The sequence below is a fragment of the Phyllostomus discolor genome, chromosome X (genome assembly GCF_004126475.2).
Source record: "Phyllostomus discolor isolate MPI-MPIP mPhyDis1 chromosome X, mPhyDis1.pri.v3, whole genome shotgun sequence".
NCBI lineage: Eukaryota > Metazoa > Chordata > Mammalia > Chiroptera > Phyllostomidae > Phyllostomus > Phyllostomus discolor.
The window spans coordinates 92,882,419-92,901,155 of record NC_050198.1 but is presented as its reverse complement, the minus strand read 5'-3'; the positions used below and the strand labels follow the sequence as shown (position 1 = coordinate 92,901,155).

Sequence of the window (18,737 nt, the reverse complement as noted above, 5' to 3'; positions counted from 1 at the left end):
AACTAATGTTATAAGAAATATCAAAGGAACACAATTATAAAGAATAAAATGGCTATTAAATATGTACCTATCAATAATCACTTAACCCTGGCTAGCGTAGCTCAGTGGACTGAGCTCGGGCTGCGAACCAAAGTGTTGTAGGTTCGATTCCCAGTCAGGGTACATGCCTGGTTGCAGGCCATGACCCCCAGCAACCACACATTGATGTTTCTCTCTCTATCTCCCTCCCTTCCCTCTCTAAAAATAAATAAATAAATAAAATCTTTAAAAAAAATAATCACTTAAAATGTAAGTTAAATGCTCCCATCAAAACACATAGGGTAGCTGAACAGATAAGAAAAAAAGACCTATATATATGCTGTCTTCAAGAGACCCAGCTCAGAATGAAAACATAGACTGTCTGAAAGTAAAGGAATGAGATATTTCTTGCAAATTGTAACAAAAAAAGCTAAGGTAGCAATACTTTTATCAGAGAAAACTGACATTCAAACAAAGGCCAGAACAAAAGACAAAGAGGGACATTGCATAATGATAAAGGGAATCCAACAAAGGAATATAACCCTTGTAAATTACGTGCCCAACATAATAGCACATAAATGCATAAAGAAAATATTGATGGAAATAAAGGGTGAGGTGGACAGTAATACAGTCACAGTAGGGGATTTAACACTTTGCTGCAACAATGGATAGATCTTCCAGACAGAAAATTGACAAGGAAACAGTGGCCTTGAATGACACAATAGATCAGATGGATTTTATATTTTCAGAGAATGTCACCCCAAAGCAGAAGAATATACATTCTTTTCAAGTGCACATAGAACATACTCTAGCAAAGACTACATGTTAGGACATAAAACATGTCTCATTAAATTTAAGAAGACTGAAATCACATCAAGCATCTTCTCCAACTACAAGGGTATGAAACTAGAAATCAATTACAAGAAAAAACTGAAGAACACACAAACACACAGAGCCTAAATAATAAACAATAAAATGGATCACACTGAGATCAACAAAATCAGAGCAGTAATCAAAATACTCCCCAAAAACAAAAGGCCTGGACTAGATAGCTCCACACAGGTGAATTTTGCCAAACATTCAAAGAAGAATTAACACCTAACCTCAAACTATTCCAAAAACTTTAAGAGAAGACTCCCAAGCTCATTTTAGGAGGCCAGCTTTAGCCTAATTCCAAAACCAGACAAAGACACTACAAAGAAAGGAAAAGATAGGCCAATATCCCCAAATAAACATAGATATAAAAATTCTCAAGAAAATACTAGCAAACCAAATTCAGCAGTACACTGACAAGATCATACACCATGATCCAGTGTGGTTTACTCCTGGGATGCAAGGTTGATACAATAGCCACAAACAATTAACATGATATGCCACGTAAGAAAAATGAAGAGTAAAAATCATAAGATCATAAATGTAGATGCAGAAAAAGCATCTAACAAAATAACAAGACAGGGATGTCCACTTGCACCACTTTTATTCAACATAGTACTGGAAGCCCTAGCCACAGCAATCAAAAAAGATGAAGAAAAATAAGGTATCCAAATAGGGGGAAAAAAGTTAAACTGTCTTTATTTGCAGATGACATGATACTGTATATACAGAACCCTCAAGATTCTACTAAAAAGCTACTAGAACTGATAAATGACTTCAGTAGAGTAGCAGGACACAAAATTAACATTCAGAAATCAGTGGCATTTTTCCCCCCACAAGAAGTTGTAACTTTATTGCTGGCAGAAAAGTACAAATTTCAAACCAAGCTGCAGTAACTGTTTTGAAATAACAAAAAAGTAGTCCTTATTTTTAGATAGTTACATTGTTATTTCCATAATAGCATTTACAATATCATTACTGTCATTCTTCAGGGCTCAGACTGCCTTTGCTCGTGACACATTTGCTCATGACATGACCAATTTCTATGTTCGTAACTTCCACACATGTTTTATCAACCTCATCTTCTTCACTCTTCTCTTGTACAGTTGGAGTCTGTGTGTCTTCTTGAATGTTTGAGACAGCTACACCAGGGACTTTGAATTTCTCAGCAGCTGCCATCTGTGCTTGCTGAGATAAATCTTCAATCTTGGCTTTTCCAAAAATTATATAGGTATCTGAAACTAGGCTCTTGTAGACATCGGTTTTGTGATGACAAAAAGTGTATCTTAGATTTCCAGATAGTGACCCTACTCACCCCTGTAACCTGGTGAAGACCCAGTGTGAATACAGCCTCCATGCCTTCTTTTCACTCTGGATCTATTTTGCTTTACTGACTGATTCTTCATTGATTTCGGCTACTGTGGCCCCCTGGGCTTGTTGTGTGGCTACCTGTGTGGAATCTTGTTCCTGGAGCTCCGATACTGATTCATCACTGTCAGATTCTGATCTAGACCCTGTCTCAGCCTGGGGTGGTGGAAACACCTGCTCTGTAACAGGGACGGTTTGTGTGGCTTCACCGAACATTGTGCAAGGAATGTAGCTCGGGGGTATTTTTATAGACCAATAAGGAAGTATCAGAAAGGGAAACTAAGCAAGCAATTGGATTTAGAATTGCATCTAAAAATAATAAAATAGCTTGGAATGAATTTAACCACGGATGTAAAAGACCTGTACTGAGAATATTATAAGACACTGAAGAACGAACTGAAAAAGACACAAGTGGAAGAATATACCATGTTCATGGACAGGAAGAATTAACATCATTATCATGCGCATATTACCCAAAGCAATCTACAGATTCAATGCAATTCTATCAAAATACAAATGGCATATTCACAAAACTAGAACCAATTATCCCAAAATTAATATGAAACCACAAAAGACCCTAAACTGCCACAGCAATCTTGAGAAATAAGAAGATGGAGGTATCATGCTACCTGATGTCAATCTATACTACAAAGTGAGAGTGATCAAAACAACATGGTACTGTCATAAAATAGACACACGGATCAATGGAACAGAAGAGAAAGCCCAGAAATAACTATATGCCTACACGGTCATTAATATTTGACAAAGGAGGCAAGAACATACAATGTGGTAAAGACAGCCTATTCAATAAATAGTGTTGAGAAAACTGGAGAGATAACATGAAAGAAATGAAGTAGACCACCTTCTTATGCCAAAGAATAAACTCAAAATGAATTAAAGACTGAAATGTAAGACTCAAAACCATAAAATTCCTAGGATAAAACATAGGCAGTGAAATCTCTGACACTTCTTTTAGCAATATTTTCTGTAATGTACCTTCTTGAGCAAGGTAAACAAAAGAAAAAATAAACAAGTGGGACTATATCAAATTAAAAGGTTTTTGCAAAGCTAACTGAAACCATCAACAAAACAAAAAGACAACCTACTGAATGGAACAAGATATCTGCCAATGATATATCAGATAAGGAATTAATAGCCAGTATTTGTTTTTAAAAAAACTCATACAATCCAACACCAAAAAAATAAAGCAGCCTAATTAAAAAATGGGCAGAGGACCTGAATAGGCACTTCTCCAAAGAGGACATACAGATGGCCAATAGATATAACAAAAGATGCTCAATGGCAGTATCATCAGAAAAATTCAAATTAAAACCACGATGAGATAGCACCTCACATTTGTCAGAATGGCCACCATCAACAAATCAACAAACAACAAGTGCTGACAAGGACATGGAGAAAAGGGAATTCTCATGCACTGTTGGTGAGATTTCTGTAGCCATTACGGAAAACAGTATGGAGTCTCCTCAAAAAATTAAAAATGGAACTATCTTATGACACAACAATTTGAACTCTGGGTATATATCCAAAGAAACTCAAAACAGTAATTCAAAAGAATATATGCACCCCTATGTTCATAGCAGTATTACTTACAATAGCCAAGATATGGAAGCAATGCAACAGACCATCAGCAGACAAGTGGTTTAAAAACTGGTGGTACATATATACAATGGAATATTTCTCTGCCAAAACAAGAATGAAATCTTACCATTTGCACCAGCATAAATATACCTAGATGATATTATGCTAAGTGAAATAAGTTAATCAGAGAAAGAGAAATACCATATGATTTCATTTATATGTGGAATCTAAATGACAAAATAAACAAATAAACAAAATAAAAAAAACAGCCTGATTGATACAGAGAACAGACTGATAGTTGCGAAACTGGGTAAAACAGGTGAAACAGGTGAAGAGATTAAGAAGTCCAGACTGGCAGTCACAAAATAGTGACTAGGACAGTCACCAGGATATAAAATATTACAATATTAAAATATCGGGAGGAATACTTTGTAAAGTATATGACTGTCTAACAACTGTGCTACATAGCTGAAAACTAATACAAAATCATTCTGAATGTAAATTGTACTGAAAAGTAAAATTTTTTTTAAAAAGAGAAAAGGCTGTCGAGCACTGATGTAAGAGTAACTTTTTTCTACCAGGAGCCCACTCCTTTCAAGGGATGTGAGAACACTGGGCTTTGACAGAGAAATGAAAAAGTAAACAGAAAGTGATCTTCTATTAAAAATGGAAGAATCACCTTTTCTTTTGCTGGTGAAGAATTTAACTACCAATCCTAGTTTTAGAGATATTTCTAAATTCTAATAGCATGAAAAATTCTAACTCACAAAAACAAGGGATTGGTTTAGAAAGAAACGACCTGGGGGGGGAAATTGTGATAAGGAAAAAATATACATACCAAAAATTTACAGATGCTATTTGTTTTATACTAATGTGGTCCATCGGCTGAATATGTTCTCCCTAATGAATTTTAGTGTCTGTATCTAATGAACAAAATAAACTAACAAGAAAAACAGAACCAGAGACATGGAAACATGGAACAGACTGACAGCTGTAGGAGCGGAGGGAGGAATGGAGGAGGGAAGAGAAAGGGATCAAAGAACACGTATGAATGACTCATGGACATGGACAATGACTCATGGTGTGGGGATTGACCGTGGGAGAGAGGGATGGGCTGGGTCAAGGGGGCATAAGGGAAAAACTTGGGACCACTGTAATAGAATAAACAATTAAAAAAGCAGAAAAAAGAAAACAAAAATATTTTTAAAAATTAAAAAAAAAGGAATTTTAGTATATGTGCTGCTAAAGCAAGCACTCCCTAAAGAATTAATTTAGCAGGGAATTTGGAAGTGTTCACAATTTCAGCCATAAGCAAACTTTCCAGAGAAGAAAACTGCTTTCAATCCAAGCTAAAGATAACTAACTGCAATTATTAAGGGAATAATTTTAAACACCGCTTCAATACTGTTAGGGATAAGAGTGACTTGATGAAAGCTAGGTCAAAATAGATGTAGGTTGAGTAAAGGGAAAAATCCAAAGGATCCGTGGAAAATTTTCCCCACCTAATTGGGTACAGTGAGTCTATGGATGGGAGAGTAAACAAATATTACAAGGAAAAGCTTCGCAATCATTGTCACTTTCTCTAAACCTCAAGGTTTGTTTTCCAAGCTCTGTTAGCTTGAAACCACAATAAGGATCTTATCTAGCAGTGAAAAGTCCCTAGGGAAAAAAACAGCTTATGTTACACGAGATGGATATGTACTCAACTGTTAATTTCATCATTTATAATGAAAAAACAAACTGCCAAACTGACTAATATTCACATTGGCCAGTTGGTGAATTCTCTATCTCAAACATAAGTCAATTTGAGAAATCACATAAAGATCACTGGGCTGCTCTTACAAAGGTGTCTCCTGGGTGATTCTAAACATGCAGGGCACAGGGTGGGTGCCCAGGCCTCTTCTCCCATGGGTGGCCACGTGGTGCATGTTGGTGGACCTGTGTCCATGCTTGACTGGGCAGTATGCCACCAGGACAGAAAGCACAGCAAGGCACCATGGGGCTCCCTTTCACGCACTGGTCTCGCAGAGGTACAGGGCCTCCAGAGGACCGGGCAAGAAAAGCCCACACCGTCCCCACTCATGTGTGGACTCTGAGTGTGTCAATTTTTGCAAACATTGTGGCTGGAGACAAATTCAGAACACAGGAACCGACCAGGAAGTGATGTTACCTCCTGGCTGGGGTTCTCTGGGGTTGGAGGGTTTTGTAGTTTCCAGCCCACTACACGCACTGGTGCTTTAGAGTTTTGCTTATCCCACACTTGCAGGTGAGGCTGAACCCAGCTCTGGTGTTTCTGCTTGGGGAGCTCTGGTGTTCATTCTGCGGGTGGCCTGAGCAATGGGCAAGGCAGGGAGATATCCGAGGTGATGGAAACTGAAAGTAGAGAGAACCTTTAAAACTCCAACCGGTCCACGGTCCTCCATCAGCTTCTCTCTACCCCCTCTCCATCCATTCCAGTGCTTAGCAAGTACTAGTTGGCTAGCTAGTGCACTGTTTAAAATCCAATTATTTCTTTATCCACAGTTCACATGCAGTATAATTTACTCTTTTCAGCATCAGTTTCTAGAGGTTTTGACATATCCATGTCAATCAGGCAGCAAAACAATCATGTTACTCCCTTATGCTACCTTTTGCCACCAACTAGCCTCTCACCTCCTGGCCACCACTGATGTCTCTATCCATATAGCATTGCCTTTTCTGGAAAGTTAGATTAATAGAATGAACAGCATGCAGCATCTTGCTTCTGGCTGCTTTCGCTCAGCACAACATATCTGAGATTCATTCAGGTTGTAGCAGGTATAAAAAGTCACTCATTTTTTTTTTAAAAGGAAAGTGAAGGCTGTTTGATGATGGACAAAATCAAAGGTAGAAAGCAGCCTTTGCATGTCACACAGGCAATCGTGCCCACTGGTCTGCACGCCCATTCATTTTAACAAGCACGAAGATTCTATTCCATTACCTCCCCAATCCTCCAATGTTTAATACTCCAAGCTTCATTTCTGATTATGTCAATATTTATACCAAATCTGACTACCGATCTTTTAGAATTACTAGCTTCTGACTGTATCCAGTCAATGAGGATGTGTTTCTAAAATTAAAAAATAGCATATGAAGCAAAATCTGGGAAGTGGTCCTTATATTAAGCTCTGCATTATTCTTTTTTTTATCCTCAATCAAGAACATTTTTCATTGCTTTTTAAAGAGAGAGGAAGGGGGAGGGAAGAGAGAAAGAGAAAGAGAAAAAGAAAGAGAGACGGAGAGAGGGAGAGGGGGAGAGAGGGAGACAGGGAGAGGGAGAGAGAGGGAGAGGGAGAGGGGGGGAGAGAGAGAGAGAGAGAGAGAGAGAGAGAGAAAGAGAGAGAGAGAGAGAGAGAGAGAGAATGAGCACAAGCACGCACTGTGAGACAGAGACATTGATTGGTTACCTCCCGTACTGGCCCAACCAGGGATCAAATCAGCAACCCAGGTACTTGCTTGGACCAGGAATTGAACCCGAGAACTTGCAGCCTACAGGATGACACTCCAACCAACTGAGACACCCTGGCCAGGGCAAGTTCTGAGCACAGGATTAAGTAAATTTACTAACAGATGCTTCTTCAAAAGAAACACATTAAAAAGTTTAAGGAGCCCTGGCTGGTGTGGCTCAGTAGATTGAACATCGGCCTGGGAACCAAAGGGTTGTTGGTTCAATTCCCAGTCAGGGCACACACCTGGGTCGTGGGCCAGGTGTCTGGTAGGGGGCAAGAGGTAACCACACATTGATGTTTCTCTCCCTCTTTCTCCCTCCCTTCTCCTCTCTGAAAATAAATAAAACATTGTTTTAAAAAGACAATTTTTCCACGGATGGGGGTGGGTAGTCAAAAGACAGGAGGCAGAGCTCAAGTTCAAGGCCTGGTTCCTAACTGGCCCCAGAATGGTACCAGTCTGTGACCCTGGGGGTGGGGACCCCTGTTTCAAATGAATGGATAATGGTAGTGGATAGGATTTACAACATCACCTTAAAGTAACAGCAGCTGTTTATTGAACACTAACTATGTACCAGGCACTCTTTAAGAGGTTTACATGGTGTGAGGACTTAACACATTTAAATCACATTTGGTATGATCATCACCCCCATTGTACAGATAGAGAAATTAATACACACAGAAATTAAGTAACTTGCTCATGGTCATTCCACTAGGAAGTGGTGTAGCCAAGATTCAAATCTAGGCAGTCTGGCTCCAGAGTTCAGGCTCTTAAGTAAGAACTCCATACTGCCTCTTGTCTTCAAGCTCTATAATTCTATAATCCCTCTTAGCTAAAGTAACACAAAGTTGGCAGGGGGGAAAAAGATAAAGAAGAGACTAAATATAAAGTATTACAATGGTTTTTGCTTTGTTTACTTTTACTAGAGTATAAGCAAGAAACTATCTCCAAGTTTATAAAGCTTGAGCCTAAGAGAAGTGATTGCTTGTCTTTATCAGTCAACATATTTTTGGTATGTTTAGAGCATTATCTACAACTGCCCTTAAGAGGCCTTAGTGATAGACGATCCTGAAAGCTGGCAAATATGCCAAGAAAAATACATGAATAAACAAACCTCAGTATTTGTATTATTTTTTAAATTATATTTTATAATATTTTACAGCTTCTAAGGACAGCCATGAAGATTAGTATATAAAAAAAATGGGACAGAAATATGAAAGTGAAGTGTTTTGAGTTCTGTGAAAGGAGCTATTTTGGCGATCAGAGAGGAAGAAAAGCACTAGAAAGGTTTTCTTACCAATCACTTCCCACAAATAAAATAACTAATATTATCTCTCTACAAGTTAAAGAGCACCTTTACATAAAATTTGTCAGTTGCCAATGACTGCAAAAATGTCATTTCTATTTAGAGATACTATATATATCCTGGTTGGGTCAAGTCAGAGGGAAAAAAGAAAGGCAAGCTCAGAGTAAAAGGACCACATGGAGAATTGTATAACAGTATTCAAATGACATTTTCACTTACTTAAAAAAGTATAATACAAGTAAATATTTTTATTTCAGTGGCCCTACTGTTTTACTTGTCTGTATGATGATAATAATAATAAAGAATATGGGTAATTAAATAAATGGATCAGGTAGATGGAAGATTTACCATGAAGCTGGGAACATTCTAGGACCTTTGGAAAATAACTAGACAGAAGGGAAAATGTTAACCTTAAGATACACACATACATACACATGTGTGCACACAAATTACTTATAAGTGCTATATCTAATTTACATGTTTACTTATAAGGCTAAATTATATAACAAATAACATTAACCATGCAAATTTAATAAAGCAATAAATTTTTAAGTTGATAACTTTTTGTCTTTTTCATCAATCATGATTTTTATTGTTTGTTTTTAGCCTGAAAAAATCTCTTCTATATAACAATGGGCAATTCATATGGTTTTGTATCGGAAACCCTGAAGTTACGATACTCGAGTCTATCAATATATTCTGGAATAGGATGATTTTGGATACACCTTCTATACAAACACAATCTTCTATTACAATTTCCAGTTACTTATTACTGGCTCTTACCCCTTCTTTCGGGTCTGTGTGGAGTCCTCCTCCTGCATGACCATGCCAACATGTCCTCTTTTCTATCAGCGGCCACACCTGGAGAGCCTAGTTGAAGATGACACCAAGCCGTCCATTAGCCATTACAGAGTATCAGAGCTTTAAAAATGTGAGTTAGTACAATATATCAGCTTTCTTATTATCATTTGCTACTACAGTACTAAGTAATCTGTTACTCCATCATTGTCAAGGAAAGCATATTATACAGTTAATTAATGATATCTAATTTGCTTTCCATATGTATACAGTTTTGGTTTATAACACATCTGATTTTATACAATGGAGTTTTTCTTATTATTTTGCCTCACATATATACATTTAGAAACGAAGTATTTTTTAATACTTCACAGTCCATCCTATGCTATAATAACTTGCACACACGTTTTCTCTCTCCTACTACATGGTAAATTCCTTAAGGCCAGGGCAGTCTCTTTAAAGTTTATATCTCCCATGGCACATACCACAGCATCTTGCACGTAAGTAAGGCAGATTTCAATGGTTGTTGCATTAATTTATAAAACAGAGCTATCTACAAATCTTCCAATTAGCCCTGAACATAAACAAGCATCTTGCCTACTACAATTTTTTAAAAGGCCTTAATATTACTGCTCAGGTTAAAGAAATAAAAATTCTGTTTTTATGTGTTGGTAGATTTTCTTTCTCTTCTAGATGCCTATTTTTTAATTGTCAGTTTGCTACTGTTAAAGGCACTCACATCTGAGAAGGTTGCTAACCTCTATTCCATTATCTCCTCATGGACGAATTGAACACAGACATGACATAGAATGCAACTGTATTTCTGGTAACACACTTATTGCCCAAAATAATTGCATTACTTTTCAAATGAAAACAGCGACCTTTCAAAAGACATTACAACCTCTCAAACATACATAAAAATGTCTTAATTTTGCCGCCTCTCACATCATTTATGTATTTTAGCCACGAAAATCTGCCAGTATTATCTAAAAATAGCAATCTTATCTTTTAAGTATATTTTATTGATTATGTTATTACAGTTGCCCCAATTTTCCTCCTTTGCCCCCTCTGGCCAGTGCCTCTCTTCACTCCAGCAATCCCCCACTTAGTTCGTGTCCGTGGGTCATGCACATAAGTTCTTTGGCTTCTCCACTTCCTATACTATTCTTAATGCCCCCTGTCTATTTTGTACCAACTATTTATGCTTGTTAATCCCTGCACCTTTTTGCCCATTCTCCCCTTTCTCCCTCTCCCCTCTCCAAATGATCTCCACAACTATAATTCTGTTCCTGTTCTGGTTGTTTGTTTAGTTTTTGTTTTGTTTTGTTTTGTTTTTAGATTCACTTGTTGATAGCTATGAATTTGTTGCCTTTTTAACATTCATAATTTCATCTTCTTTTTCTTGATTAAGTCCCTTTCACATTTCATGTAATAATTGCTTAGTGATGATGAACTAACTCCTTTAGCTTTACCTTATCTGGGAAGCACTTTATACAGGGATACCAAAGGAAGAGGAAGAGCAAGAAATTAAAAACTTATCTGAACAATAATGAAAGACAACTTCCTTAATTTGGCAAAGGAAATACATACACAAGTCCAGGAAGCACAGAGAGTCCCAAACAAGTTGGACCCAAAGAGGACCACACCAAGACATATCATAATGAAAATGCCAAAGGTTAAAGATCAAGACGGAATCTTAAAAGCAGCAAGAGAAAAGCAGAAAGTTACTTACAAAGGAGTACTCATAAGACTATCAGCTGATTTCTCAAAAGAAACCTTACAGGCAAGAAGGGGCTGGCAAGAAGTATTCAAAGTGATGAAAAGCAAGGACCTACAACCTAGATTACTCCATCCAGCAAACCTATCATTTAGAATGGAAGGGCATATAAAGTGCTTCAATCTTCTTTTCAATAGCACTTTGAAAATTCCACAAGATGACCATAACTCATAAAATGACTAGAACACTTATTTTCACATAATGCCAGGAAGAAAACTGACAGCTCTCTTAAAAGCATTTTAAAAGCTGTATTTTTTTTCTAAATGACTTTAAGAGAAGCAAGAGCCTTAGAGTCACTCCAAAATGTTTCAAGAGTAAACAAATCTTGCTGTAAATTACAAATGTCAATCTTCTTGAATTAGATTCAAAGGTTTTCATCTTACACACTATACACAACAAAACACATAAATACATGTTCCTCGATGCTTTAAGAATTTGTAATCTAAAACTGACCGATGCAGGCATTAATATCACAGTAAGACAAATGTAATGGTGAGATATATCTTAATCACCTTTCTACTCTCATCCACCTAAAATATAAATTTCAATTTTAGTTTATCCCTAGAGATGCTTACCCTAGAACAAAATAGCAATTCACTGAAGGCCAGGATAGTTAGCATTTTATCTACTTTTCATATATTCAATGTAGTTTTGTTTTGCTAAGGTATTTTTCTGTATCATAAGGCAACGTGGATTAGAAAGAGCTATGCTATAATCATTTTTGGTAAGAATCATTTACTGAGCACTCATATTTGCCTGGCCTTCTGCTCAACACTAAATTCTCACTTCTTGCCCTGGCTGGTGTGGCTCAGTGGATTGAGTGCCAAGCTGCTAACCAAAGGGTCATTGGTTCAATTCCTAGTCAGGGCACTTGCCTGGATTTTCCAGGCCAGGTCCCCAGTTGGGGGCACTAAGAGGCAACCAACTAATGTATCTCTCACACATCAATGTTTCTCTCCCTCTCGTTCTCCCTCCCTTCACCTCTAAAATAAATAAATACATAAATACATAAATACATAACGTTAAATTATCTCACTTCATTCTGGCTACAACCCCAGAAGGTATTATTGTTATTATTATTATTCCCACTTTATAGACTAAATACTGAGGCTCAGAGACATTGCCCTGCTCAAGTTCACAAAGCAAGGAAGTGGTGGAATGGAGAGGCACATTCCTAACATTGTTGATATTAACAACATCAGTAACATTACTGGAGCTAGTGAGCTTACTGGGATCTTCCTGCGTGATAACTTTGAACATCTGGTTGATTTTCCTATTGTTAGCATGATACACATGATGTTTAACTTTTGGCATAATCATCAATGCAATTGTGATGTTAAAAATAGAGTGACAAGCCCTTGCTGGAGTAGCTCAGTGGATTGAGCGTGGGCTGCAAACCAAAGTGTTGCAGGTTCGATTCCCAGTCAGGGTACATGCCTGGGTTGCAGGCCATGACCCCCAGTAACCGCACATTGATGTTTCTCTCCCTCCCTCCCTCCCTCTCTCTCTCTCTCTCTCTCCCCCTCTCTCTCTCTCTCTCTCTCTCTCTCTCTCCCCCTCTCCCTTCCTTCTCTAAAAATAAATAAATAAAATCTTTAAAAGAAAATAGAGTGACAACAAAAGCGAAAGAGTAACAAACTTCAGAAATGTATAACTCCAAAAACCCATGGGGTCCTAGAATGTACACAAACCCACCCACCCAGGAATCAGCACCAGAAGAGCCCAATTTGCTTGTGGGCAGTGGAGGAAGTGACTGAAAACCAGCAGAGAGCTGAACAAGTGGCACTGTTCCCTCTTGGACTCTTCCCCTACATACAGCGCCACAACACAGTGACATGGCCGCCCCACCCTGATGAACACCTAAGGCTCTAACCCTTACTATGTAACAGGCTTGCCAAGAAAAAAAAATATGGCCCAAATAAAAGAACAGATCAAGGCTCTCAAAATAGTACTAAGTGATGAAGAGATAACCAACCTATCAGATGCACAGTTCAAAACACTAGTAATCAGGACACTCACAGAAATGGTTGAGTATGGTCAAAAAATACAGGAAGAAGTGAAGGCTATACAAAGTAAAATAAAGGAAAGTATACAAGGAACCAACAGTGACGGAAAGTAAACTGAGACTTTAATCAATGCTGTACAGCAGAAGGAGAAATAAACATTCAACCAAAACAGAACGAAGAAACAAGAATTCAAAAAAATGAGATGAGACTTAGGAACCTCCAGGAAAACTTTAAACATTCCAACATACAAATCATAAGGATGCCATAAGGAGAAGAGGTAGAGCAAGAAATCGAAAACGCATTTGAAAAAATAACAAAAGCGAACTTCCCCAATCTGGCAAAGGAAATAGACTTCCAGGAGGTCCAGGAAGCTCAGAGAGTCCCAAAGAAGTTGGACCCAAGGAGGAACACACCAAGGCACATCATAATTACATTACCCAACATTAAAGAGAAGCAGAGACTCTTAAGAGCAGCAAGAGAAAAGGAGACAGTTACCTACAAAGGAGTGCCCGTAAGACTATCAGCTGATTTCTCAAAAGAGACTTTATAGGCAAGAAGGGGCTGGAAAGTATTTGAAGTCATGAGAGGCAAGGACCTACACCCAAGATTACTCTATCCAGCAAAGCTATCATTTAGAATGGGAGGGCAGATAAAGTGCTTCCCAGATAAGGTCAAGTTAAAGGAGTTCATCATCACCAAGCCCTTATTATATGAAATGTTAAAGGGGCTTATTTTAAAAAAAGATGATAAAAATATGACCATTAAAATGACAACAAACTCACAACTATCAACACCTGAACCTAAGAAAACAAAAACAAAAATGAACTAAGCAAACAACTAGAACAGGAACAAAATCACAGAAATGGAAATAACATGGAGGATTATCAGTGGGGAGGGGGAGAGGGAATGGGGGAAAAGGTACAGGGAATAAGAAGCATAAATGGTAGGTAAAAAATAGACAGGGGGAGGTTAAGAATAGTATGGGAAATGGAGAAGCCAAAGAACTTACATGTATGACCCATGGACATGAACTAAGGTAGGGGAATGCAGGTGGGGGGGTGCCGGGTAGAGGGGAATAAAGGGGAGGGGAAAAAAACAGGACAACTGTAATAGCATAATCAATAAAATATATTTAAAAAACCCAAAAAAGTAAAAAAAAATTAAAAAAGAAATGTATACCTCACCCTGGCTGATGTAGCTCAGTGGATTGAGCACAGGCTGTGAACCAAAGTGTCGCAGGTTCAATTCTCAGTCAGTGCACATGCCTGGGTTGCAGGCCATGACCCCCAGCAACTGCACATTGATGTTTCTCTCTCTCTGTCTCTCTCTATCTCCCTCCTTTCCCTCTCTAAAAATAAATAAATAAAATCTTTTTTTAAAAAAAGAAAGAAATGTATACCTCCACTAAAGCAATGATTAAATTGTCAAAAACTGACAGAAAAATTTTAGAACTATGGAATCTAATTCAACTTATAACAGCCAGGGAGTACATATGAGGAAAGAAGTTTCTAAATTTCAGTAGAGTGTTAGGACATTTGTGCATACTCACCTACCATACACCATTCCCCAGTTCCAGAGGTAGCCATGGGGATGGAGGACATCTCTCCTTCCTGGTATGGCTTGCTGCTACCAGAGTGAGAAATATGGGGCTCGTTCTCAAACACTTGTGGTTGTGTGCTTTGTTTTGACTTGCTTGGCACCCCCCTGAACACCTGGCTTACTTTGTTTTGCACCCATTACAACTACCATGGGATTGGAACAGCCTTCAGTATTATTTTTTTAAAGGTTTTATTTATTTATTTTTAGAGAAGAGAGGGAGAAATAGTAGGAAGGAAACGTCAATGTGTGGTTGCCTCTCACGCACCCCCCAGAGACCCAGCCCAGAACCCAGGCATGTGCCCCGACTGGGAACCAAACTGGTGACTCCCAGGTCCATAGGCCAGTGCCCAATCCATTGAGCCACACCAGCCAGGGCTCAGTGTTATTTTTAGGAATAATATAAAGGCATATACTTGCCCTAGGTGGCTCAGTTGGTTAGAGCATCATCCCGTACACCAAAAAGGTTGTGGGTTTGATCCCTTGTCAGGGCATGCACAGGAAGCAACCAACCTCTCTCTCTCTCTCTCTCTCTCTCTCTCTCTCTCTCTCTCTCTCTCTCTCTCTTTCTCTCTCTCTCATCAATGAATATATTATCCAGCAAGGATTAAAATAAATAAAAGAACAATAAAAATAAAGGCATATACTAGCTTTTAAATATATTAAGGCATCTGGGGCAGGGAATAACAGGGGCAATCAGGAGACAGAATAAAAAGCCTAGGAATGAACAGCATGGGAAGGATATAAATGGGGGGATAAGGTTTTGAAAAGAGATAATAATATTAGATTTTAAAAGTAACAGAAGTTTAATAAAGGAACACAAAAGTGAAAGTATTAACACCATTTAATATGATGTCAAGAAAAATTAAAATGTAGAAAAACACTGACAATGATAAGAGATTTAATATACCAAAATTTAAAATGAAAGATTCCATACTGGAACAACACACAGAATGCCAAAAGGAGAAATAACAACAACAACAACAAAAAGATCATCTAAATATATTCCCTTTGAAAAATCAAAGTGAAAGAATATATTCTGCAAGAGGCCAGAAAGAGGAAATAACAAAGTAAAAAGAATCAGACTGACATCAGACTTTTCAACAGTTAGACTGGATACAAAAACACAACAAAGTAAGATTTTCAAAGCCCTGAAGAAAAAGATGTCTAACCTAGAGTTTTATATGCAACTACATTGTCTTCAAATATGATGACATTATGAACACAAATTTACATGAGGCTGGTCAGTTTGTTAAAATTCATCAAGCTGTATACATACGATATTTGCATTTTTCTGCATATATAGCATGCTTAAAGAGTTAAAGGAGTGACATCACAAGATATCAGAAAAGGAAATCCCAGCACTTTTTCTCCCAAGGAAACACCAACTTAACAATGATATGTGAGCCAAAATACGTTTATGAGATTTCCACTCTCCAGTTAAGACATTGCAGCGCCCTAGACAATGGCAAAGTCAACAACAATTACACTGAAAAGGGTAAAAAGATCAATTTCACTATTTTTATAGACACCCCTCCCCTAAGCTGGCAGAACTCAGCACCAAAACAGATCATCCCATTCTGCAACTTCTCCACCAGGTGAAGAGAGAGAGTGAAACATGCATCCAACATCCCAGAACTGCAAGGAGATACCCAAGGTATTGATTTATATCTCAGCTCACTAATTAGTGCTGATGGAACCAGGAAAGTTTGGATGCCTGGGGGCAGCTAAGAACAAAGGAAAGCAGTTGGTGTGTTGCTACAGTTAACATGGCTTTCCACAACTGGGAGGAGAAACATAACTTATAGCTTCCCTCCTGATAGTGAGAGAAAAGAGTGGAACATGAGTACAACATCCCAGCCTGAGTACTGCCTAAGGGGTTGGTTTCTATCTTGATTCACTTGCAACTCTGACCAAACAAGCATAGATTGGATGCCTGGAGGACACTGAGAACAATGAAAAGCAGTGAGTGGCTTGCATGTTCAGCATGATCAGAGGACTCAGAAGGTACAGAAATCACCTCGGCTTGTGTGGCTCAGTGGACTGAGTGCTGGACTGCGAACCAAAGAGTCACTGGTTCGATTCCCAGTCAGCAAGCATGCCTGGATTGTGGGCCAGGTCCCCAGTGGGAGTGGTGTGAGATGTACATTGATGTTTGTCTTCCTCTCTTTCTCCCTCCCTTCTCTTTTCTCAAAATGAAAAAAAAAATTTTTTTGAAGAGAAGGTGCACTATTCAAGGCTTATATCATGGGAGGGGAAATAAGAAGTGAAGCATACATCTAACATTTTGGTTTTTCAGGAGGCTGCCCAGTGGACTGGTTTCTGTCTTGTCCAACTCAGAGCACTAATTAGAGCTGGAATACTGTAGCTGTCTAGAGTAGCTGAGAACAAGAAATACCTTAGTGATTAGCTACTGTTTTAGAGAACCAGCAGTATAACGGACAGTCACAAGAGAAATTGAGAGATTATGAGGCCCTGAAAAAAAAGAAACCAACAACTCTCTCTAATTACAAATCTATAAGTACAAGTCCATAGAAGATACGTCCACAGGCCCCCAAAATGTCTAGCCAGAATGAATGGTGTGGTCTTTCCCAGTCAGAGCCAGTGAGGGTGTAAAGACTAAGAGATATGCCTATTTCCTCGAATGTTCAGATACCAAAACAAATCTAAAAGAAATATGAAAAGAGGAAAAAAGGTCCAGTCAAAGGGGAAAATGAATCTCCAGAAACTGACACTAAAGAAAAGGAGGTATATGAACGATCTAACAAAATTTTTTTAAAAATAACTGTCATAAGGGGAGGAGCAACAAGTGGAAAAGTTATTTGAACAAATAATAAAGGAGAACTTCCCCATTCTGGCAAAGGGAACAGTCTTCCAAGAAATCCAAGAAGCTCAGAGAGCCCCAAAGAAGTTGGACCCAAGAAGAAACACACCAAGGCACATCATAATTACATTAGCCAAGGTAAAAGCGAAGGAGAGAATCCTAGAAGCAGCAAGAGATAAGGGGACAGTCACCTACAAAGGAATTCCCATCAGACTGTCAGCTGATTTCTCCAAAGAGACCTTACAGGCAAGAAAGGGCTGGTAAGAAATATTCCAAGTCATGAAAGACAAGGACCTACATCCCAGATTGCTCTATCCAGCAAAGCTCTCATTTAGAATGGAAGGGAAGATAAAGTGCTTTTCAGATAAGGTCAAATTAAAGGAGTTCATCATCACCAAGCCCTTATTTTATGAAATGCTAAAGGGACTTATCTAAGAAAAGAAGATAAAGAAAAGACATGTATAGTAAAAGGACAGCAAACTCACAATTATTAACAACCACACCTAAAGCAAAACCAAAAGAAACTAAGTAAACAACTAGAACAGGAACAGAACCACAGAAATGGAGGGCACATGGAGGGCTAGCAGTAGGGGGGTGGGAGGAGGAGAGAGGGGGAAAAGGTATAGAGAATAAGTAGTATAGAATGTAGGTTGAAAATAGATAGGGGGAGGGCAAGAATAGTATGGGAAATGTAGAAGCTAAAGAATTCACAAGTATGACACATGGACATGAACTAAAGGGGAACATGGGTGGGAGAGGGGGTACAGGGTGGAGGGGAGTGAAGGGGGAAATGGGGCAACTGTAATAGCATAATCAATAAAATATATTAAAATTTTTTAAATGAAAAAAATAGCTGTCATAAAGATTCTCAATGAGTTTGGGGAAATGGTTCACAAACAAAATAAGAATATCAAGAGAGACACAAAAAAATAAAAAATAAAATTTTGGAGCTAAATAATACAAGAACTTATCTGAAAAATTCAATAGCTGGGTTAAACAAAAGATTTGATCAAGCAAAACAAAGAATCAGCCAAATTGATGAAAGGTCATTTGAAAGTATCCAGTCAAGAGGAATACCAAGAAAAAAGAATGAAAACAAGTGAAGAA

At 38.2% G+C, this 18,737-nt stretch overlaps 1 protein-coding gene and 1 pseudogene across 1 annotated transcript in view; both read right to left on the bottom strand.

Annotated features, from left to right (window-relative positions):
• The window catches only part of ABCB7 (ATP binding cassette subfamily B member 7), a 98,326-nt gene that overhangs the window by 59,340 nt on the left and 20,249 nt on the right, over nucleotides 1-18,737 (bottom strand). The window contains exon 2 of the mRNA XM_028522321.2: nucleotides 9,413-9,499. Within this exon, the coding sequence (XP_028378122.1) occupies nucleotides 9,413-9,499 (87 nt within the window). The remainder of the gene's footprint in view (nucleotides 1-9,412; nucleotides 9,500-18,737) is intronic.
• Nucleotides 1,724-2,931, bottom strand: LOC114504602 (annotated as a pseudogene).